Genomic DNA, 25,260 nt, shown 5'->3' with positions numbered 1-25,260 from the left:
ATTCTAGCACCTGGACTATTCTCTTGTTCTAGACTTTTAATAGAGAGAGTTATATAGACCATGATAGTCAAGAGGCACCAGGAGGGGAAAAGCTCTGCATGAAGATTTGGACTCATCTCCTATCCCTGAAGGAGAAACATGTCCTTCTTCATGGGCTTCTCCAAGAGAAGAAACACATGGCACCAGCAGGAACAAGGAAAGGAGGAACCATGTCCTATGGAGTGATGAGAGTAGCCAGAGGCAGTGGTGGAAGGATGAGACTGAGCCAAAAGCTAGAGAGATATGAAGGGAGAGAATGGCAATAAAGGAGAAGTTAATGGACCAAGTGGATCTAGAGTCAAGGGGCATTGAGGAATAGAACCATAATATGGAAGAGTAATTTCTTACCTTGACTATTTCACTTCATATGAAACTATGAGTGATATGGACTCTGCAGACTGGGAAGAGAGGGGGATTAGATTTTTCATAAATCCTGGTGAGGTAGAGGGATCCAACAGCACAAAGAGGTAAAATAAATCTGGAGGACTATTTAGTTACCTGGACATGTGGGTCTTATGGAAAGTGGGATCCTCAGTCAAGGTAATGTTATAAAATTGAACATGTCTGTTCTCTTGAAGTTAACTCACTAGCAAACCTGAGTGAGTTTTCTTTTCTTGGGATAAGGGGAAAGTAGGTAAGAATTATATTCAGGGTAGTACTATAAGTATGGAGGTAACTAGTCCCTAGGAATGGGGGAGACAAAAGAGGGAGAGGAATCAACTCTTCAGTAATCCAGGGTATTTCTTCTTTGGGGAAGAATCTCAAATCAATGATGTGATATAAGTACGAAAGACTATATGGACCTCTAGAAGGTGGATAGATTTTGTAGATGTAATGATGGTAGGTAGTTATTTTTGATTTTTCATGGGCTTGGATGTTAGTTCTTTACATTTTTATTGAATTAAATAAAATCTTTGCTCATAGAACCAAAGATTTGAATTGAAAGGAAATTTAGAAGCCATTACATGAAACCTTCTCATTTATGAGATAGGAAACATGAGTCAAATAGAAGTGAGGTCTAAAATGGAGATAAAATGACATGACCATCACAATGTACTTTTGAGTATCTGAGGCATATTTGAAACAAAGGTTTCTTAGCTTTAAATTTATAGTGCTCTACTTACCATAATAGAGAGATTCATATCTGATTTATTGTTATTCTAAGTATTTCTATCAGAGTTGAGCAGCCTTTCTTTTTTTCTAAGAGATCTAGATTGAACCAAAATCTGATATTTCCAAAGGAAACCTTGTATTTGTATAAGAGCATGAGTCAAAGAAATATTTGTTAGAGAGGCCTCCAAGTTTGAACCTTGTCTTTGTAAATACATGGTCTTTAGTTCTAGGACATAGGTTAAATGTAAAGAAATGAGAGCAAATTGTCATTTAGGTGCTTAATCACTTGCTTTAAGATATAAATTAGTTACTTTAAACACCTTGTAAATTTTCTTTTTTCAATAAACCCTATAGATTAAAAAACTGTATGTTGAACAATCCTCTATTTAGAGGCAGATAAATTGAGTTTCATTTGACATCAAAAGGATGTGTACTGAGTACCTAATGTTTTTTTGTTATTTGGTCAAAGATAGCCTGTTAAATGCTACTTGTTCACATTTCTTCAAGACTAAGATCCATACCAATAGCAGAATAAATGAAATGGTATTAGGAGATGCTTATCAATTCAGAATTTTGAGCAGTTAAAACAATTTTACTGTTTAGACTTTATTCAAAATCTTTCATCTTCCATCTCTCAAACACAAACACTATCTACTTAGTATCTTTACAAAAAACAAAAAAGGAATTACTAAATACTTCAAACCATAAGTCAGATCTTCTAAGAATAGGATCATTCCCTTTAGAAGAGAGACATGATCAATATCTATTTTAATATTATGTATTGTGATAAGAATATTTGTCCATATTATAAAAATTGAATGGATTTTTCAAGATCTTCTTTTGCTAAGCCTTTGTCCTTGAAAATAACATGCAAATAATATTTAGGCTGTTAATTATTGTCATATTGTCCAATTTTCAACCAACAGGCTAAGAAAAAAAATGATGTCTAGGTTAACAAATTGTTAATGGTTAACAGGCATTGCTTTTGAAGAGTATAAAAGGATTTCGGGTTGACTTCCAATATGAAGCAGCAAGTCCTCTGGGAGGAACGACTGACATCATGAAGTGGGAAACTTCTATTCTCTTGCTGATTCTATTCGGTTTTGCTGAACCAAAAATACTACATTCAAGTTCCTCAGATATAGGTAAGTCATCATTTTGAGGGCATATTTGATTAAATTTGTTTTTTTTTCCAGCAAAATTAGATTCAAATAATAGTAAGGAAATTTGCCCAAGAAAGGCTGATGTCATTTAAGATATCTCACAGGTACAGTTACTACTCTGTTTAGAATGATGAAAATGCAATTAGCTAGTGGGAGTTAAAAAGGGATTGTACAAAAGAATAACATAACTTGGGCATTTATATGTTTGTGGCTTCAGTTTTCTCCTCTCTAAATGAATAAACTTCATGATAAAATAATTAGAGGGAGTTACAGCAACATGATGTAGTTGAAAGCTGGTCTTGAAGCCAGGAGACCTCGGTTTAGTATTGACCCCGGACAAATCATTTAATTTCTCAGTGTTCCAGGTAACTATCTCAAAACTTAAAGGGCAGAGAAGGTCCTGTCCTGCATTGATTGAGGAATTTTCCTGACTACGGGGTACCAATGAAATCAGTAAGATCACAGATCTGGTTCCTATTCCATTAATGAAAGATTTAATTATGAAACCGCCTCTTAATGCGGTGGGAAACCATGGATAAGCTGTTCAATCTTTTTGAGTTTCTTCACCTGTAAAAACGGGTCTGCTAAGACTTTTGTGACTATAATAACTAATGATAGCTAGCATTTATATGGTGCTGTAAGGCTTATGGAGTGTTTAAGATGTATGAAGTGCTTATCATTTGGTTTTCTTTACTAACTTCAGTTTCTCACAATGCTTTGTAAGCTTCAAATTAATATAAAAATATGAGTTACTATCACTGTGACTATAACCTCTAAGGTTACTTGCAGCTCCAGGGTTCTGTGACTCTATTTAATCTGCAAACTACAGACATTTAAATGTGTTAGCATAACAGAAAAAAATAATTATTCAGACTTAGAGAACAGCTAAATATTTTCCTGTTGTATGCTGAAAGATCACAAACCCCAAAACTATGGAGTTGATTTATGACAATTATGGAGCTGGGTTCACAATAGATTTCATATTGAACCTATTTCAAACATATAGTAGGTTCATGGATCTATAGTTTGTAGGGACTTCAGAAGCCATTGAGATAAATTAGACAAAACCAAATATAGATTATTAAACTCAGGCCAATATAGTTAATTGATTTGTCCAGGGTCACATAGGCTATAGGTGTTAGAAGTGGATTTTGAGGTGAAAATTCTGAATCCAGACCTAGTGTTCTTTCCATAGTATTTTTAAAATATAGTCCCTCTCTTTCTACCTGACCCAGGTCAAGCATTACTTTCTACATGAAACTTCAAATTATGCTCAGTGCCCTTCCTCACAAATGCCTTTGAATTTGTATTGATTTGTCTTTATTCTCTTTATAACAATTCTGATGATTACATATTGACATATATATGTGTATGTATAGATTCATCTGTTAGAAGCTCCTTAAGAGGAAGGATTGTTTCATTCTTTGTATTCCCAAAGCCTAGCATACAGTAGGTACATAAAAAAAAAAGCTCATTGGTTGATTGATTGATAGTGTGTTGTCTCTCTGGGAAGCATATCAAACTTATCAATACAAAATTCCAGTTTTTTGTTACTTCTATTGTTGTTAACTGGCTTCTCAGATCAATTAAATTATCAATAACAGCAATTCTTGAATTGCATAGATTCATGGAATCTCAAACTTGGAAGGGATCTTTGAAGATATCTCGGACAATTTTGCACATGATTTAATTCAACAAACATTTGCTATGTTTCTCTTTATTGTTAGGGACTAGGATAAATTAGGACAATTATACTTTGAATTGATCCTATCCTCGACAGATCTCTGCTTCAACACTTCTAGTCACCCTGGCTCCATATTAGTGAATTTACATGTCTAGGAAAAAACTCTGAAGAATGATGATTTACATAAAGAATCTCAAAAAGTTTTATATTCTTCAGACTTCTCTTTTGGATGAAAACCTAGAATTCTATTTTTAAATTGTTATTTATTTAGTTTATGATTTACATAAAGAGTCTCAAAAAGTTTTATATTCTTCAGACTTCTCTTTTTGATGAAAACTTTGGAATTCTATTTTTAAATTGTTATTTATTTAGTTTTTAATTTATGGGATAAAACAAGTATTTCCATAACACAATATAATAAAACAGATGATTACTCATGAAACTGCAAATCTATTATGCACAAGTTATTATTCCTTTTAAATATATAATAAAGTTATCATGTAAATTTCTTTCCCTTCTTTTTTCCTGCTCTAACCAAATACATTCCTTAGTAGTAGATGAAATTCTCTAGCTAAATATAAGTAAACTAAGAGTGAAAACTGTGTGTATGGGGGGAGGGAGGAGACAATAGCACAAAGAGAATGGAGAAAAAGGGACAATTAGAAAAGAGGGGAAAAAAAGAAAGCACCTAGAGAAATGGTGTGATTGTCTTAAAGATAAGCTGGGTAATGGTGGCAGCAGTAGGATTTGACCCTGCATCAAAAAGTATGAATTTTAACTGTGTTAGAAAAAGCTCTGTAGTGAATCTCAGCTATTATTCACTAACTATTCACAGGTTAATAGATTTAGATATGGACAAAACCACAGAGATTGCTTACAGATGAGGAAAACTCAGGTCAAAGGATTTAATCAGAGTCCCTTAAGTAGTAAGTAGCCAAGGTGGAATTGAATCCAACTCTTCTTCTTCCATAGTCAGTGCTCTTTACTCTGCCCCTTAACGACATTAGTCAAGGGAGAATCTTTCTAGGTATTGGTTTCATTGTTAAATGAAGGAGTAAGGCAGGATGATCTCCAGGGGCCTTTCCAGGTCTGTTTATAATCATCTTTTCTCAAAAAGTTATGGTCCAAAAAGGTATCTGAAATTGATCTTTGAGTATCCATTCTGCATGGGCATTAGGATAATTTAGCACTGCTTTATAATTGGGGATCAGGCTTCTAGATTTGCTTAATTTGCCCTTGAACAAATTCTTTAATGTCACTAGACCTAAGTTCCCTCAGTTATAAAATGAGAAGGTTTAGACTCGATGAGATCTAGGGTTCATGCACATTTGTCTATAACTAACATTGTTTTCCCAGTTGTAGGGTGATGTCTAAAATACCATTTTTCACAACTTCAAAAAAAAATCTTGTTTTACAGTTTCAACAACAAATCCTCCCCAATGCTCAACAGAAGGAAATTTGGTTGACATGTGAGTTTTGTTCATATTAATTTAATTGTAATATATTCATGAATTATCAATATATAGGATATCCCCAAAATTGTGGTGCATTTAAAATTTACTTGATGTCAAGGTTTAAAACTAACCTGAGACTTTTGAAATGTCCTGAATAATTTCATTGGTTTGGAAAACATAGGTATTTTACTATAGTTTCATAAGAATTTAGCATTGAACTTCAAATAAAATAATTGTGTAAAGGGTCACTTGTTAGTCTTTGCTTTAGATGCAAGACTTCTTGAAATTCAAGTTCAAGGCACCTTTGAATAGGCTAGATGACCTTTGTAGTCAGTTAAATGGCATTTTTTTGGTCTGTAGATGACTCCAATTTAATTTTAAAAATTCAGGACCATTTAGTATCTAATTAATTATGACTTGTTAGGTGAATAAATAAGGGTCTTTGGCCCCTGATTCAATTGGATGACAATAGCCACATTCTCTCTTTACAGACATTTAAAATTTCAGAAGTAATTTTCAAAGGAAATGAGATGCTATTTCCTGTTATTTGGGATTAATAAATTACCCTTCTGATTGCTGGCCCCCATTTCAGAAAGGTGTGTGTGTCTGGGGAACATTCTAATTATTTCCTAAGTTCTCTAGAGCTTTTTAAAGGGCAATTTCAGCTTTACACTAGAACCAAGAAGTCCACCTGGCATTGAGTAAGACACTGTTAAAAGGATTGATTTTTGAATGTGTTAAAAAATAAATGCTATAAAGAATTTAACTTCAAGGGTCAACTGAGCCAGCACCAGAAAGAAAATAGCTTATCAGGGAGTCAATAGGGCACAAAAGAGAAACTAATCTTTACTGTCTGTCTGTTCATTTTGTGTATTTGAAAAAGGGTAGGAAGGGAAAAGGCAGTGAGCTTTCTGAAGTTTTATTTGGAGTCCCAGAGACCTTATTCACCTAGGGTAACCTAATTGGGAGATATGCAGATCATTAGAAAGTCAGGTGTTTTGAGAAAACATAAGCTTTATTCTTTTCTCCTTTGACTTTTAAATCACCATATGTTTTCTGTTTCAGTGCTACCATATTTTTTGCCCAGTTTATTCCAGAAGCTACTTATCAGGAAGTAAGCAAACTGGTTAAAGATTTCCTAGCTGATTTTGAGAGACCTGTGGCTAATGAAGACCCCAAAGACTGTTTAGAAAGACAGGTAGGTATGACTCACAGTATCTTTCTGGTACATAGAGTGAGAAATTCCAAGTATCTTCCTTGTTCTTACAAGAAAAGAACTGCTTTTTATTTCTCTTTTATATTAATTTTTTTTCATTTACTCTCAAGTACGGTAAAAAGTCTTCAGTTTTTCCATCAGAAATCAAGATTTTCTTTTTTATCAAGCTACCTTTTGGGGTGAGATTACTAGGTATTTAAAAGACTATGAAACATGATAGGAATGAGTCAGAAAACCTGATTTCACATCCTGTTTGTTCCAGTTGCTTTTCTATATGTACTTTGAAAATCTCATCCCTTCTCTCTGCCTCAGTTTCCTCAGAGGGAAAATGAAGAGGTTGAACTAGATTAATTTAAAGGTATTTTTCATCCTATGATTCTATGATCTTTGGTGATCATTGTTTTCTTTACATATTCAGATTCAGTACTATCTTATGAACTGAATGCCCTTCTGAATCATAGCTGAATCATAACTAAAGGTTCAATATTGATCTTACTGTTTTTGGAGTAACATTATTTTTTAAAAGTATTGTTGATGTCTTTTGTATTTGTAACACTTTCATTTCCAGGTAGACTTTCTCCTACCTAGTGAGCTAAACTTGGTAATAAATTTAAAAAAAACAACAAAAAGAAGGGAAAAATTATGTTTAGCAAAACCCACCCATAGATCTATGATGTCTTAGAGTATTCACAGTATTCTATACCTAATGATTCTCATTTTTGAAAAGAAAGGAGGGTGACAGTCACACATCTTTTTTCTTTCTTTTTTAAAATTTTGATTGATTTTTGACATTTAAAAAAATTGAATTCTAAATTCTCTCCCTCCATAAAGCTCTTCCCTCACCCAGGGAGAAGACAGGCAATACCTATTATATTTTACATTATCGTTTCAAAATCAATCACAATTGTCCATCCCTTCTCCCCATTCCTCCCTCCCCACTTTTTTTCTGAGTCTAAATAAAAGCTATTTACTCTTTTTAAATCCCTGCTGTTGGCTATCATCTTTTGTTGGCGCTCTTTCACATTTGAAAGGAAAAGACCATGGTGTGGAATGCTATATACAGGGGGCCACAGGTTTCACTCATCAATCCTCTGCTGCTAGCTAACTTAATAGCATAGGTAACAGAACAATTAAGCCCCCCACCATCTCCCCAGCTTGGGCTCCCTGAGCACCTATGCAGAATGGGTAGAGAGAAAACCAACAGAGTGGAAACTCTCTTCTTTTTTTCTTGAGATATTTTCCCAGTTTCATTTGGATGAGGGGGCAGGTGGTATTGTGTAGGTTTTAATGAGCTTTGTAGAATTTCCAGTTAAAGATGCTTCTCTCTCCTTGTTCCCCCTCACTTTTTTGTATAAGCTATCTGCCCTGTTGGAAGAAATTTGTCATGAAAAAGATATCTCTGAAAAGTATGGACTTGCTGACTGCTGCAGCAAAGCTGGAGGCAACAGATTAGAGTGTTTGCTGGCTCACAAACGGAGGAGCAGTGCAGCATCCATCCCAGAATTCCAAATTCCAGACCCTAGCCAGAGCTGCAAAGCCCATCAGGAGAATCGAGTGAATTTCATGAATAGGTGAGAAGACAGTTTTCCTCATTTACAGAGATGTTGATAAGTTCCCTGGAAGAGGCAAAATGTTGTGTTCAGCAAGTAGGACTCACTCCAGTTTATTTCACTCTTGTTCAAACTGAAGTCAGCACTAAGACAGTCATCTCACAGTATAGAATATTAATGGTAGATTCTTTGGCCAGCTTCTGAGTAAAATTCCTGATTTTAAAACATTAGGGAAAACTATTTCCTTAGGGGACAGTTTTGGCGTGGAGTCAGGAAGTCCGGGTTATCTTTAGGTCCCAATCATTTATTGCTAAGTGATAAAATACATGAGCCTATGGACAAAATCCATGGGGTTTTCTTAGTAAATATCATGGATTTGTTTGCAATTTTTTTTTTCTCCAATGTGTCTCCATTTTACACATGAGGAATTGAGACAAATAGGGAGTATATAATTTGCCAAGGGTCATATAGCTAATAAATATGTGAGGCTGGATTTGGAATCAGATCTTCCTGACTCAGCCAAGGTGTTTATCTACTATACTATCCAGCTGCCCATTATGTATTATAGTTATCAGTAGTAGAGTCTTGTTTCCCCCTCTTTACACTAGACTATGAACTCTATAAGCCTAGCAGAATATAACACAGACAGTAGATGTTTAATGTTTGTTTAAAGAATAAGAAACGTGATCTAAATTTTAAAGTTATTTTAACTTCATTTTTAAAAATCAGGGAAGCTAAACTTATCAGCAGGACCTAGAGAGATAATAAGATTGTTTCTTCCCTTACTCCATGATGAGCATTAAAGTAGAAATTATCTACATTTCTGGATCAGTCTTTAAAACAAATCACAGAATTGACTGAATTCTCCTGCTCATTTTGTATGTGATTATAAATCTTGCCACGATGTATGCTTGATTACAGATGTATTTATGAAATATCCAGAAGGCACCCATTCCTCTATGCACCTGCAATCCTTTCTTTGGCAGCCCGATACGACCAGATAATCTTCAATTGTTGCCAAGCTGAAAATGCAATGGAATGCTTCCATACCAAGGTATGTTGTGCACGTGTATGGGTATATCTACATTAACTTGATATTGTGCTTGAGGAAAGCCCCCAGCTTGATATTTATTAAAGAGAATTTTAAAGATAAAATTTGAATACTTCTTTTAGTCATCCATGGCTTTCTAAGAGTTATGCCTTATTTCAACATCCAGGTCTTTTTTTTTTAACTGAAAGACTGACAATTTGAAAAGCTGGAGAAAGTAGAAGGGATAAATATGAAAGGAAAGGAAGGAAAATGGAACCTGAGGAAAGGAGAAGGAAAGGGAGATTTAAGGAAAGAGGGAGGGAGAGAGAGACAGGCAAAGAGGAAGAAAGATAGACAGGAAGAGAGAGAGATATACAAAGAGAAAGACAGACACAGAAAATAGGCACATATATACAGAGCCATAGAGAGACACTGAGAGAACACAGGAGTGAGAGCAACAAATAGAGCAGAAGTTAGAGACAACTCACGAGTGTTCATGGATTGTGGTGTTATGGCCAAACATTGAATAGCTCAGACATCCTTCTATCTCCTCTCCCTATGGTTTTTACCTGCTTTATCAACAGCGATCAAAACAACACCATAAAGGTTAATAATGTTATTAATATAATATTAATCCAAACAATGCTATGTACTTAGTTTCCCAGAGGTCTTAGTGGAGTTTTAAGCTATTAAAGTTTCAAAGTTTTGAAGAGGAAGAAAATAGAGCTAAATTAGAATAGAAGAATAGAATAAAATAGAATAGAAGAAAATAGAGCTATTATCATCATCCCTGATGATAATAACTAATATTTAGCTAGCACTTACTCTATGCTAAGTGTTAAGTACTTTACAAATATCGTTTCATTTGATTCTCACAACAACCTTGAAGTTAGGTGTGATTATGACCTTCCTCCCATTTTACAACTGATATGAAGGACTGTGTGAGAGGGGTAGGTGGGACGGTCCTTCCCTTGTTATCAAGACCACAGAAGGGATCTGTGGTCTTCAGTGTATTTCCAGACCTCTTCATAGGGACAGCAAAAAAAGCCAATGGATAAAGAAAGGGTTAAAAATGGGGGTGGGTAGAGATACAAAGAGAGACAGAGAAAGGCATAATAGAAGAAACAAGCTCCTGGAATAGATGGGGGAAGATGAGATGAAAGGTACAAGTAGATGGGTTGCCATTGGCAACCTCATTCTCTGAATCTGAGGTAAAGCATGGGGAGATGATGCTACAGTGATTCATTGTGGACTGTGGAGTAAAGGGAGCTGACAGGGGCAGCTTCAGATTTTTTCAGTGAAGTATGAAGTAATTTCCAGGGCTGAGATCCAGATAAGGTCCAGGAACAGCGAGGGCTTGTGTAGGTGGGTACTTTCAGCAATGAATAAATTTTTAAAATTCCCTATATATTTTCTCCTTCCATCTCTCCCTCTTGATAAATCTGTTCTCATTGCAACCTCCTATCATTTTTACTCCAGGCAACTTTCTTCCTTCCAAAATCTTGAACCCTTAGTTAGCCAGTTCAATTTATACTACCCTTAACCCTTGGATTCCTCATTTCCTTGCCCTATCATTGCGTTCATTCCTTTCAAACACCAATTCTGTTTTATTTTCACCATTCATTTTTTGACTTCTGCTCCCTTGCAGCCAAATAGAGTTGGAAAAAATCATTCAAGAAGTCAGACTACTACAATTCTCCATTATCTAGTCTTAATTGGACCCTCAATGATGAGTTTCTTTTTCCCTGATTGTCACTTGATAGTACAACTCAGCTGCTGTTTTAAACCTGCTCTTTTCTCCTCAGATCACCCACATCACCTCTCTTTTTTTCCTGGACCTTACCTTATACTTTATTGAAAAAATCTGAAACTATTCCAATATTCCTCTATTCCTTAGTTCCATGCTTTGAATCACCCAAGTGTCATCCCTCTGATTCCCAATCCTTTCCTGCTTTGCTGCAATCTCAGAGGTAAAGTTGCTTATCTATTTGTGCCCTTATGCCATCTTCTCCCATCTCTTCTTAGGAGCTTGTCCTTTCTCTTCCTTATCTATTCCCAATTTTTACCTTTTCTTATCTACTGGCTCCTCTGCTGTCCACAGATATGCCCAGATCTTCCCAATCTTAAAAAAAAATCTTTGCTTGACTTTCTTTCCCAAGTAAATTCATTGAAAAATCTGTCTACAGCTGTTATCTCCATTTTATTACCTCCCACTCACTTCTCAATCCATTGCAGTCTAGATTCTGTCCCCTATCACATGACTGACTCTCTTCTCTCCACAATCATCAATAATCCCTTTATTGCTAAATCCTATGGTACATTTTTATTCTTCTGTTTTAGCTTTTCTATAGTATTTAGTCCCTCTTTTCTTTTTTTCTCTTTCTTTCTTTCTTTCTTTCTTTCTTTCTTTCTTTCTTTCTTTCTTTCTTTCTTTCTTCCTTCCTTCCTTTTTTCCTTCTTTTTCTTTCTTCCTTTCTTTTTTTCTTTCTTCCTTTCTTTCTTATTTTTGGATAAAATTTTTCTTATAGTTTATTTTCTGCTTATCATACCTATTCTTCTTGGTTTGTTTGGAGGTTCAAAACTCTTATCCAATCCTCTTGTACGTATCAATGTTCTGCCCTTAGGTCCTCTCCTCCTTTTTCTCTATTTTCTCTCTCTGTGATCTCATAAGCTGCCATGGGTTCAATTATCATCTCTATGCAGATGAAGACAAGATCAATATATCTAACCCTCATTTCTTTTTGAGCACTATCAACTTTCTATTGGATATGTCCACATGCACATTCTGTAGACACTTAAACATAACATATCAAAACTAGTATTTGTGGTCTTTTCTCCTAACCCCATTCTTGCTCCTTTGTTGAGAAGATTGTCATTCTTCCAATCACTTGGGTCTACAGCCTGGAATCATCCTCCTGTCTTCTCTCTCACTACATCCAATCAATTGTCAAGTTTTGTTAATCCCTCTTCCTCATCATCTTCTATTATTTGTCCCCTTTACTCACAACCTTCACTTTACCATCTCTCACCTAGAAAAGAGTAATGGTCTTTTTATTAGTCTCCCTGTATCTATTACCTCCTGTCTCCAAACATCTGTCAAAGTGATACCCATATCAGGACTTACCATATCATTCCCCTGTTCAAGAAGATGCAATGGCTCTCATTGTCTTTTGGAAAAAACACAGACTTTTCTGATTGGCATTGAGAACCCTTCATAACTTGGTTCCATCTCCTTTTAGGCTGATCACACCTTATTTCTCTTCTAGGTATTCCACCCAAATTCTATATCTCCATTTTTTTGTGCCTTTGTATAGGCTATTTTCCATGACATTCTTATTATCTACTTCTTGGAAACTCTAATTACCTTCAAAGTTCAGGTCAAGTCCCATTTCTTACTCTCAGTACACTTTTTCTGATTCTTTTTGATTATTGGTCCTCCCTTTCCCCTTCTCTCCTCTCTTCTCTCCATCACAATGTATTTATTTTGTACATATTTCTCTTTATCTGTAACTTTTAGCTGCGAAATGGGGACAAGAGCACCAAGCTCATAGGGTTCTTATAAAAGTCAAATGACATAAAATATAAAAAATGTTTTATAAACTTTTAAGTGCTATATGCATGTTATCAATGATTACTGTATTATTATTGTTAGGACATAAGTTTATTGAGGACAATTTTTTTTCACTTTTGATAGGCCCTTAATAAGTATTTAGTGATTGATTGAATAACACCTCCAAAGGAGATTTAGAAAAGGGCAGTACAGGGATAAAAGGAGGTATGTTATCAGAACCAGTTCTCTCACATTGGTACGATGCTTTTCAGGCCATGGCAGAGTGGTGGAGGGAGTGTGTAATGATCTTCCACGTATGGTCATTTGCAATTTTTCTTGGGGCTGTTGGACTCATGTTTCAGAACAGCTCAACAATTAGATTGGGAAGGCTAAGTTCTGCTCAATGGGGTTGAGTGACCTTCCATCTCTGTGATCAAAAGCAAAGAGATAGCAATCTGGTCTGAGTTAGAGGCAAGAGGGAGAACAGAAGAGAATGACACAGAATGAAGCATTTTTTTTTTTTTTGGTTAAAATACTTTTTGATTGATTGATGACAATTGGGGTAGAACTATTTTTATACATCACTTAAAAGTTTGCAAAGCAATTTACAAATATCTCATTTCATCCTTATGATAACCTGGTAAGGTCATTATTATTATTATTATCCCCATTTTAAGAATGAGGAAACAGGCAAATAAGTTAAGTGACAGAAGTAATAAATATCCAAGACTGGATTAGAACTTGGGTCTTCTTGAGTGTCTACTGAGCCACTTAGTCCTTCCTCTCATCATTTTCCTCACTGTGCCATTTACATTTTTGTAACATTAGTATTTTAATTTTAAAAATTATTTACAAAAAGGACACACTAATTATTTTTATGTATAATTCCTTGTTTTAAAATATGACTTCTTATTTGCTTGTTATTTTTGTCCTTTAAAGTGTATTTTTTTTTTTTTTTTTGCCATTCTATGTCTATCTTTTGAATCCAGGCAGCACCGGTCTTAAAAGATTTAAGAGAAAGCAGTTCAATCAGCCAACACATCTGTGGGATCCTGAGGAAGTTTGGAGATCGGACTTTTAAAGCCATGTAAGTTTCTAGTTCACGGGTCTGGAAAAGAATGGATTGTTCACTGATTTCATATTGAAAGCAGAATCTTTGGTTATCATATTTTGTAGGAGCTGACTCGCATCTCTGCCAATTTCTTATAATTATTCCCTTCATTTTTTTAGTCATGTCTGACTCTTCATAACTCGATTTGGGGTTTGCTTGGCAAAGATACTAGAGTAGTTTGCCATTTCCTTCAGCTTATTTGACAGATGAGGAAACTGAGGCAAACAGAGTTAAGTGATGTGCCCAGGGTGACACAGCGAGTAAGTGTCTGAGACTAGATTCCAATTTAATTCTTCCTGAATCAAGTTCCATGCACTGTACCACCTAGCTGCCGCTGGTGTAAAGAACTAAATTCGAATTTGGCCTTAGTTGCTAGTTGTGTTCCTGGGTGACTCACTTACCCCTGTCTGTGTTAGTGTCTTATAATGTAATATGGGAATAATACAAACACTTATCTCCCAAAGTTGTTGTGAGGATGGAAAGGTCATATTTCTAAAATGCTTAGCACAGAGGCTGGAACATTGTAGACCCTTAATAAATGCTTATTTCCTTTCCTTCTTTGGTAAAGAAGGATGAAAATGATGAAAAAACTGCATTTAAAGTGATAGCATTGGCTAACATTTATATAGTATTTTAGGGTTTGGAAACTGCTTTCCTTTATTTATTTAGATTTTTATTTAATTTTAAAAAATACCTTTTTATTTTCAAAATATATACAAGAATAGTTTTCAATATCCATCCTTACAAAACTTTGTGTTCCATATTTTTCTCCCTTCCTTCCCTCTATCCCCCCAGACAGCAAGTAATCCAATATATGTTAAACATGTATAATCCTTCTATATATATTTCCACTTTTATCTTGCTGCACAAGAAAAATCAAATTAAAAAGGAAAAAAGAGAAAGAAAACAAAAAGTAAGCAAATAACAACAAAAAAGGTGAAAATATTATGCTGTGATCCACATTCAGTACCAATAGTCCTCTCTCTGGATACAGATGGCTCTCTCCATCACAAGTCTTTGGATTTGGTCTGAATCACTTCATTGTTGAAAAGTCATGTCCATTAGAATCGATCATCGCATAATCTTGTTGTCATGTACAATGTTCTCCAAATGCTTTCACTTGGTTTAAAGAAAAAAAAACCCTATGATGTAGATGTTATTATAGTCTCTATTTTGTAGATAAACAGAGGCACAAAAAGCTTATATGACTTTTTCAGGGTCTCACAGCCAGTAGGTTTCTAAGTTAGGACTCAAACTCTTTCCTATTACACTATGTATGGAAAAAATTAGGAAAAAGATATTGGAGAAGGAAAATACCAGACAATGCATGAGTGAATGAGCTCTTTAGATGGGAGTGAGATCTCAGCTCACTCTGAGAGAGATTTCATCCAAAGGAAAATCTCTCTCTGAAGTCTCTTGGGAGACAAACTGGATATCAGAGGAACTGGCTCACCTTCCATATCTATTGCTCCTCAAGTCTTTCCTTGCTTCTTTCCTTGAGAGTGTCTAGAACCACATGTGACTCTCTACTTAAAAACCTGTGGATCCAACACTACCCCTTTTGCGGTATTAGTTTCAGCTCCTATTAGTTATTCAGTTATCCTATTTCATAGCAGATTGCAAAACATTCCAGGCTTGGATGGAAGTCTGGTTACACTTCCATCCACTTCCAGTTTTTTGGTAATAGAACATTGCCTTGGAAAAAATATATGTGATCATATTGCTTACCATCTCAAGGAGGGAGGAGGGAAAGGAGAGAGGAATAAGTTTGGAACTCAAAATTAAAAAAAAAAATCCCAAATATTAAAAGTTGTCTTAACATATAATGAAGAAAAATAATTATTAAAAATGTTTTAAAAAAGAAAGAAATATATGTGTATCCCCCCCAAAACTGCACAAGACATTTCAATTTAGGCTATGGAGACACTTACCTAGAAATGCTATTGGATTCTGAGAAATGAATGTGTTTTGTTATTGATTCTCTTTCTTTTTAGAATGCTTACCAAGCTGAGTCAAAAGTTCCCCAAAGCTAACTTTACTGTAATTCAGAATCTGGTGCTGGATGGTGCCCATGTCCACATGGAATGTTGTAATGGCAATGTGCCAGAGTGTCTGCAAGATAAGGTATGACAGTATGAAGGTCCACAATTTCTCTATTGTGGGGGAACTCTACATTTACAATTTACCAACTGACAACTTGTCTATGACTAAGGCTAGAAAGATTAAGGATTGTCTTGGGATCACTTAAGCACAAGAATAGAATGGCAATGAGCAGGACAACTGAATTTCTAAACTTAACTCATTACAAGACGGCTGAATTTCTGAACCAAGTTCAGAGACAAAGGATTGTAACTTAGGCTGTTGTAGGGCAGAATCCACCAACTAGAAATAGGAGTAATCACTTAATACTTCCTAGCTATGTGACCCTGGGCAAGTCACTTAACCCCAATTGCCTCAGCAAAAAATAAATAAATAAATACAATAATAGAAATAGGAGCAATAAAAAGATACAAAATAAATCTTATTGTTTCACTAAAGATTACTTAACCAAGGGTTGAAGTTACTTGCTCAGAGATACATAGCTAGTTTTAGAGGCAGGATTTAAACCCTTTCTTTTTGACTTCTTGTCCATTATTCTAGCCATTATTTTTAGAGACACCTAAGTGGAAGTGTGTAGAGTACTCTGCCTGGAGTCAGGAAACTGACTTGGTCTAAATTATTTCCGAAAAGAGAACGTTCATGAATTGACTGAATGGGGATAGTCTTATTATATTGTGGGTCCTGAGTTTGAATTTAGCCTCAGATATGCTTGAGCTGGGTAATTCTGGGCAAATCACATGACTTTGGTATGCTCAGTTTCCCCAACTGTAAAATAGAGATACTCATAATAACAAGGTTTTTGTAAAGATTGAATGAGATAATATTTATAAAGTTGAGCATAATTAATGAATTCTTCCATTGGAGTATTTTGGGGACAGAAACTGTATTTTGTCTCTTTTCTGTATCTCCAGTGCTTAGTACAGAATCTGGTTCTTAATAATAATAATAATAAATTATTAATATTATTATTATCAATAATTATTGACTAATTGGTACATAATAGGCTCTTAATAAATGTTTGTTTCCTCTCCATTGTGTAAGCATTGGACTTGACTAAGCCAGTTCCTTTGCTGGCCATTACAAATTATGCTGATGTCTCTAAAGAGGGGAGATGACCTCTGAGGCATTTAGATTTAAGGTAATAAAAAACAAAAAGATGCAGTGGAGAGAGCACAAGGTTTATAGTGAGAGGAATTGAGTTCAAATCCTGACTTGGTCACATGACTAATATATCCTTGGTAAACCTCTCAATTTCTGATCAATTTTCTCATCAGTAAAATGAAGCTTTTTTGGGAGGAGATGACTGCTTGTTTCTCCCTCTTACTGTGATCAATTAGTCAGTAATTGATCATTAAGTGCTAACTGTCAAACACAACAGCAATCCCTGTTCTCAAGAAGCTTACAATCTAACAAGCTGACCATGGAGTAGGGTAGGTGGGGGAGAGGAAGAAACGAAGGTACCTGATGTGGAGGTCATTGTAGAGAAAGCCCAGAAAGAGCTAGGAATAAAGCCTAGAGAGGAATGAAGATATTTGGTCTGGTTCTCCTCAAAATGGAGATTTTAAGGAGAAAACCAGTCAACCACAGAGTGAAGAGGTCCCCAGAGAATAAAGTTCAGGGCTAGAGCAGAGTGCATTGTTTTATCCTTTCTACTCAGATGTGTATGTCATATCCTGACTTGATATCGTGTATATCTTTGTATTTTTTCCAATTTTTGGTGAATGTAGTGAAATTGTTATTTTCATGTCTTATTCTATCTTCCAAGTTGTGAATTTTTTTTTCCAGGGACAGACAGACATTTCAGGTTGGTTCATTTTCTTGCTCTGTAAACTAGCTTAATTCTCCTACATGAACCAACAAATGCTCATTTACTGAGCATGCTTCAGGTGCCCACACAGAAAACTCTTTTGGCTAAATAGAGTCATTGCAACCTTTTCTATACCATCAGAGAAATACCTAAAAATGTCAGGGGTCCTCAAACTACGGCCTGCGGGCCAGATGCAGCAACTGAAGACGATTATCCCCCTCACCCAGGGCTATGAAATTTCTTTATTTAAAGGCCCACAAAACAAAGTTTTTGTTTTTACTATAGTCCTGCCTTCCAGCAGTCTGAGAGACAGTGAACTGGCCCCTTATTTAAAAAGTTTGAGGACCCCTGCATCAATGATGGCAGTTTTCTGAGTCTATGGATGAAGAATGGTTGTTGTAACTGAATTTTGAGGTTAGTTAAGCTACTTAAGTAGAGTAAGCGATTATCCATCTTCTGAGGAATTAATAGGTAGGGATTCCAAAATCTCTCTTTCCTTTATGGAATTTTATCATTAGAGATTCATTGCTTGGGGCTCAATGACTTTGTTAATATTTATACAACAACAATCTTACAGAATTGTAAATAGTCATATGAGGGGGGTCATCCCTTTGGTTATCAACAAATACTTTTACAAGGTTTAGTTGACTATTAGATAAAAGAAAGAAGAGAACAAAAGACAATTCTTAGTGGATGGAAACAAAAAAGAGGGAAAAAGGAAGAGGGACCCAAAACTGATTTAGAAACACAGAATGTTAGCATTGCAATGGATCATGGAGACCAGCTAGGCTGACTCCCCTATTTTATAGATGAGTAAACTGAAGTTCAAAGACTTATCATATATTTAGCATCTATATGGAACCTTTGACAAAGATTTGTAAATGTGCTCTATTTTGCTTTCATTTGATCCTCAAAACCACCCTGGGAAGTAGGTGTTATTATTATCCCCATTTTGCAAATGAGGAAACTAAGTTTGAGAAAAGCTAAGTCACTTCCCAGGGTCACACACTTAATAAATGTCAGACAGGGAATTTGAATGAATCTCTTCCTAAGACCAGGGTCACCTATTTATTTTAGGAGAATAACTCAAGTGTCCTGATTTCCAGTGTAGTGCCCATTAACCACACTGACTCTTTCCCTAAGCTAACCTAGAAAATAAATATTGCCAAGTAAAATGTGAAAGCTGATTTTGCCATTTTTTCTTTTACAGAATGAAATTATGTCCTATGTCTGTTCCCAAAAAGATATCTTGTCAAATCAAGTCCAAGAATGCTGTTCATTGCCTTTAAGAGATCGGGGTGAATGCATAGTTGGTGCAGAAAATGATGGTCAGCCAGAAGGATTATCTCCCAATCTAAGAGGATTTTTAGAAGAAACAAAGTTCCACCTATATTCTTCAGCGGAAAAAGATCTCTTTTTGGCAAGGTAGCATGATTTTAATATGTTCATTTTAATGAGACGAGTTTGATCTGATGACCTTGAAGTCATGGTATTGGGGAACTAGCATTGGATTTTATGTAGTCGTAGGTCCAACCAGTGTTGCTATTCTTTATAAGTGACACTCCATCTAGCTCCCATTATTGGGGCTTTACAGAAGCTGTTTCCCATTCCTGGAGTATGCTTCCTATTCAAGATCTCTGACAAGAAGCTTTTCCTGATCCTCATGTCCCACCTCATTACTCTGTATTTTATGATGTATAATTTATACTTAGACATGTTTATGCTATCATCCTTTATGAAATGTAAGTCTCTTGAGATGAGGGACTAATTAATTTTTTTTATATTCTTAGTGCCCGGAACAGAGTAGATACCTGATATATTTTTGATTGATTGATTGACTAGTGTCAGAAGATATAACTTTCACTAAAGGAGAAATTTAAAATTGGCAAAATATTTTCCTTACAAAACAGGAGATACTGGGGAACTGAGCATCCCTCTTCTGCTGAAAAACCCCAAGACTAGACTCTTCTGCAGACTAAATTTGACTCTGAGAGATACAGGTCTCTAAGGAGGAGTTAGGTTCTTTGACTCCTGGGGGAAAATAACTTCTAGCTTTAATATTCAAATGTTGTATAAACATTTGGTGGCTACAATTTTGGGGTTAAACACCAGGGGGTGCTGTTAGAAAACTATTTTTCCCAAGTTGATTTGGATAGGAATTTTGAGAAAAAAGAAAGATATATATTTTTTTGTTGCTCTCTCTGTTGTGATTAGGGAGTTATGAAGGATGATTAATTTTGTTTCTTTTCCTCCTGGAAGCAGGGGGCATTTGCAATGGTTTTATATTTGGTACATAAATTGTAAGCTCCTCTGTTAGACTATCAGTTTCTAGAAGACAGAATTTTCTTTTGTCTTTTCTTTTTTGCATCCTTAGCACTTAACACGGTTCCTGGCACATTGTAGGTGTTTAATAAATGTTTATTGATTGAAAGAAGACAGTAGTTTGCATATTTTCATATCAATCAAGCTACCAATCATTAAATATTTATTAAGTGCTTACTAGATACTGTGTTAGGCTCTGAGGAATACAAACCCAAAAGGCAGAATATAGTGTATTTACAGAATTTCTAAGACAGAATTCTGTTATAAATCTAATTGTTGGATTAGTCTTACTTATAATTTCAATTTGATTTTTCATATTGAACAATTTAATAAGAACATTGGGACAATATCTAGCAACCCTCACCTATTATTACAATATAAATAGACCTTCACACACTTTTGCATTCTTGAATATAATCTAATAACATTTATTGAGCTTAATAGTAACAAAGTCTAGAATTAATATAGTAAAAGTAAAAGGTCACATTTCTCTCTTGTTTTACAAAGCACTTTTGTCAAAATATCTCATTGTTATGAGTGATTTAAATACTACCATCCCAGTTTCATAAGTGGGATAGAGTTCAGAGATATCAGATGTTTATCTGCGATCACATAGTAAGCGGTAAAGTGGAGATTTGAACCCAGGTTTCTGGGTTTCCAGTTCACTAATGTTTCTATGACACCAGGTTTCTGATCATTCACAGTCTGAAAAGTGATAATATCAATGCCATATAAAAATAGACAATTAATTCCTTAGATATAGAAGAACAATTAACAAATCTAACAATCAACAGGTATTCATTAAATGTCTGCTATGTACCAGATAGAATACTAATCATTGAGGAATTCAAAGACAAAAATAAAATGTTCTTTACTTTTAAGAAGTTTGTATTCTGTGGAATAAAACTATTTGTACATATAGAAATATACTAGACATGTTTAAGGGGGTACATGGGTAGTACAGTGATAGAGTGCCAGGCCTAGAGTCAAGAAAACTCATCTGAGTTCAAATCTGACCTCAAATATGATCTCAAGCACTTACTTGTTGTATGATCAGTACAAATCACTTAATGCTATGTGCTTCGATTCCACATCTGTAAAAATGATCTAGAAAGGTAAATAATATACCAGTCCAGTATCTTTGCCAAGAAAATGTCAGATGGAGTCATAAAAAATCATACAGGACATAAACAATTCAGTGATAACAATGAGATATAGTAAAAGCAAACACAAGGGAACAATTTTATTTTTTTTTATTTTTTATTTATTTATTTTTTTATTTAATAGCCTTTTATTTACAGGTTATATGCATGGGTAACTTTACAGCATTAACAATTGCCAAACCTCTTGTTCCAATTTTTCACCTCTTACCCCCCACTCCCTCCCCTAGATGGCAGGATGACCAGTAGATGTTAAATACATTAAAATATAAATTAGATACACAATAAGTATACATGACCAAAACATTATTTTGCTGTATAAAAAGAATCAGACTCTGAAATATTGTACAATTAGCTTGTGAAAGAAATAAAAAATGCAGATGGGCATAAATATAGGGATTGGGAATTCTATGTAATGGTTTTTAGTCATCTCCCAGAGTTCTTTCTCTGGGCGTAGCTGGTTCAGTTCATTACTGCTCCATTGGAAATGATTTGGTTGATCTCGTTGCTGAGGATGGCCTGGTCCATCAGAAATGGTCATCATATAGTATTGTTGTTGAAGTATATAATGATCTCCTGGTCCTGCTCATTTCACTCAGCATCAGTTCGTGTAAGTCTCTCCAGGCCTTTCTGAAATCATCCTGTTGGTCATTTCTTACAGAACAGTAATATTAAGGGAACAATTTTAATTTCCAAAGTTGGTTATTTAATTTGAAGGCTCTACTTAGCTCATCTGGCAGTAGTGGCAATTAATATGTATGTGGAAGACCATTTGGGTTTCCCACATATATTTGCATTGACAATTTACACATTTTATACTCGGAAATCAAGTTTAATCAAAACTTCCATATCCTAAAGCCTGTGATTAAGCTATAAATCATAGCAGACAAATAACTTTGAACAGAAAAAAGAAATTTATTTTGTTTAATATTTATGCAAAATGTATGAAATAACCAATCCAGAAATAATAATTATTAAGGATGTATGATGGTTCCATCCTAAGCATTAAGGCTCCACGCCTTTAAGGTACTTACAATTTAGATGTGAAGAGAAGATGCACATAATTGAAAAGATAACTGACAAAGCAATAAATCATAATTTCTAAGAAAATGGCTACTTAATAAATGTTAGAGCAAGGAATCACTTCAGAATAGTATTTGGAAAATAGTTAGATGTGTGGTGGATAGAATACTAGACTTGGAGAAGACCTATGTTCAAATTCAGTCTATTCATTGTATAACTGTGGGAAAGTCACTTTCCTTTTTAAAAAATCTCAATTACTTCATTTGTAAAGTGGGCATAATAACAGAACTTACCTCTCAGAGTTGTTATATCAAATGAGTTATTTTAAGTGCTTTGCAAATGTAGAAGCACTATATAACTTAGCAAAGATGATGATAGTGGTGGTGATGGCAGTAAGAGAAATGACAAGTTTGAGGTGGCCCTGAGGAAAGAGCTAAATTCATGTACACCTGTGAGAATTAATGTGGCACACAGACTCTCCACCAGCAATCCCTTACTCTTACCTCAAAGGCAAGAGACAATGTGTGCAGACTATTCTATGTGAAGAGATCTCTGCACATTATATTTTTGCCCATAAAAAGGATCATGTATGTCTAAGTTGATTGGCTCTTGTATGATTGGAGCGAATGCCTCTTATATCTGAAAGTATAGTGAATGTTAAGTCATGTCTAAATGGCTGTCTCAAGCTGACATCATTGTGCTTCATTTGTAGCCTGGTGAGTTCTTAAGTTTTAAATGAGATCCTCTCACATGCTGCTCATTAAAATGCATAGAAGAAACACAATGATCAAGGAAACACTTATAATGTAGCTGTAAGTTAATGATACTTTTTGGGCATTTAGGTTTGTGTATGAATACTCAAGACGACACCAGGAGCTTCCCGTCCCAGTGATTTTGAGGATTGCCAAAGGATACCAGATAGCTTTGGAAAAGTGCCCCCAAACTGAAAATCCTTTGGAGTGTCGCGACAAAGAGGTATGGTGTTTTACATTTCGATGCAGTACAAAAATGTTCCTGATACTTCCAATATGTAACAAGCTCCTTAATGATAGGCACTGTCTTTTGCCTCTTTTTGTATACCCAACAATTAGAAAAGTGCCTGGAAAATAGGAGGCAATTAATAAATGCTTATTTATTATTTAATTCCAGTGACTGAGGCTGTTTAAATAGGTGTGCCATTTTCCTCATATTTATTTTCTAATTTTTGGACTTCTGGTCTGAAACATACAATCCAAAGCATGTTGAGTAGAGGTATTAGATAGAGTTATTAATAATCAATAGGCTGAGGTATTAAAAAACCTTAAGAAAGTAGAATTGTTGTGCAGAATGAATATAACAGTTAGTACAATGCCTGCTACATACTAAGTGCTTGATAAATTCTTGTTGACTGACTTGTAAAATAAATGTTGAGTTTTATAAAGAAATAATTTTTCTATTCTGAAAGTTTAAACATAATCCCTATATGTTTTGACTTGCTTTTCCATCTCTAACATCAGACATAAACATGTATATAGTGGAAATAATATATTGGAAAGAGACCTGGATCTGAAGTCTAGAGAGACCTTTGTATCTCTCCTTTGACACTTTATTGTGTAACTCTGGGCAAGTCGCTTCACTTTGGTTTTCTTATCTGTAAAATGAGGATTAAAAATACCTGTTAAAACTAATTTCACAGTTGTAAGGATTCTGAAGATCAATTTGTATGTTTTTTTGCAAACTTTAAGACAGTCTGTAAATATAAGTAAAAGAAGACTTAGATACTCTAGACAGGTCCCAATTTCCCATTCCTTTGGACAGCTCCCTACATATCCAGACAACTATAGGAGGGAGCTAGGTAAAAGATGGTTAGAATGTTGAGTATGGAGACAGGGAAATCTGAATTCAAATACATCCTCAGACACTTACTGTGTGAAGTTTGGCAAGTTGTTTAACCTGTTAGTTTCCTCAACTATAAAATGGGGATAATAATAGCACAACTATCTAGGGTTATAGAGCTTAAATGAAGTACTATTTGTAAATTTATGTAGTGTTCAGCATGAATTAGGCACTTAATAAATGCAAACTATTTTTACTATAAACTGAGAAGGTGCTAATGTACATCAGTAGGAGAGTTTCCTTATCCATACGCCAATGAAATCATAGATTCAGACCTATTCTTAAGGCGATTTTCATGGTAATACAGAATATAATTGTTTTGAAGGTGTACAAAAGGTGAAATATTTAAGGAGGAAAAAAAATCTATGTGGTACTTTTTTACTTTTTCAGGAAGAAGAAATAAACAAACATATTCAGGAAAGTCGAGCACTGGCCAAACGGAGCTGTGGGCTCTTCCAGAAACTAGGAGAATATCATTTGCAAAATGGGTATGTATTTCTAGGAGTTATTTCTCAGGATTTAACAGTAACATGAGAGATGAAAGAAAGTTTATCTTATTAATCAAAACTCAACTCTAAGATTGCCAAATCTGAAAACCACACTTTAGAATGCAAATGTTCCCCGTTTCTTCTATATATCTTTTACCATCTACTCCCCAGGGAAGGTGGACAAACTGATAAGAGCCTATGATGTGCCAGTACTTCACAAATAATATCTCTATACTCCTCCTTCTAAATCCTGTTTGATTCACTCCTTTCAAGAATATTGTGAAGACAAAAGGATTTATTATCTGTAAAGCACTAGATAAATGCTAGCTATTCTTATTGTTACCATGATTATTACTATCCTCATTCTCTGACTTAATCTGCAGCCTTTGACATTGTTGTTCACTCTCTTTTCCTTAATACTTTCTTCTCTCTAGGTATCTGAGGTATCACTCTCTCTTGATTCCCATCCTACTTATTTAACTGCTCCTTCTTTGTTTTTGCTGGATCCTCATTCAAATCATGGTTTCTAACCATAGGTGTCTCTCAGGGTTCTGTCCTGTGTCCTCTTCTCTTCT

General features: G+C 35.0%; 1 protein-coding gene across 1 annotated transcript in view; it reads left to right on the top strand.

Annotated features, from left to right (window-relative positions):
• The first annotated feature begins 2,043 nt into the window (after positions 1 to 2,043).
• AFP (alpha fetoprotein) overlaps positions 2,044 to 25,260 on the top strand; it is a 33,643-nt gene continuing 10,426 nt past the window's right edge. Inside the window, exons 1-10 of the mRNA XM_003772848.3 lie at positions 2,044 to 2,297; positions 5,417 to 5,468; positions 6,519 to 6,651; positions 8,026 to 8,240; positions 9,141 to 9,273; positions 13,789 to 13,886; positions 15,905 to 16,034; positions 19,028 to 19,242; positions 23,165 to 23,297; positions 24,588 to 24,685. Coding sequence (XP_003772896.1) covers positions 2,213 to 2,297; positions 5,417 to 5,468; positions 6,519 to 6,651; positions 8,026 to 8,240; positions 9,141 to 9,273; positions 13,789 to 13,886; positions 15,905 to 16,034; positions 19,028 to 19,242; positions 23,165 to 23,297; positions 24,588 to 24,685 — 1,292 coding nt within the window. The 5' untranslated portion in view covers positions 2,044 to 2,212. The remainder of the gene's footprint in view (positions 2,298 to 5,416; positions 5,469 to 6,518; positions 6,652 to 8,025; positions 8,241 to 9,140; positions 9,274 to 13,788; positions 13,887 to 15,904; positions 16,035 to 19,027; positions 19,243 to 23,164; positions 23,298 to 24,587; positions 24,686 to 25,260) is intronic.

The sequence above is a fragment of the Sarcophilus harrisii genome, chromosome 6, assembly GCF_902635505.1.
Source record: "Sarcophilus harrisii chromosome 6, mSarHar1.11, whole genome shotgun sequence".
Taxonomy (NCBI): domain Eukaryota; kingdom Metazoa; phylum Chordata; class Mammalia; order Dasyuromorphia; family Dasyuridae; genus Sarcophilus; species Sarcophilus harrisii.
Note: the sequence above shows the minus strand (reverse complement) of the source record. Positions and strands in the feature narration are given on the sequence as shown.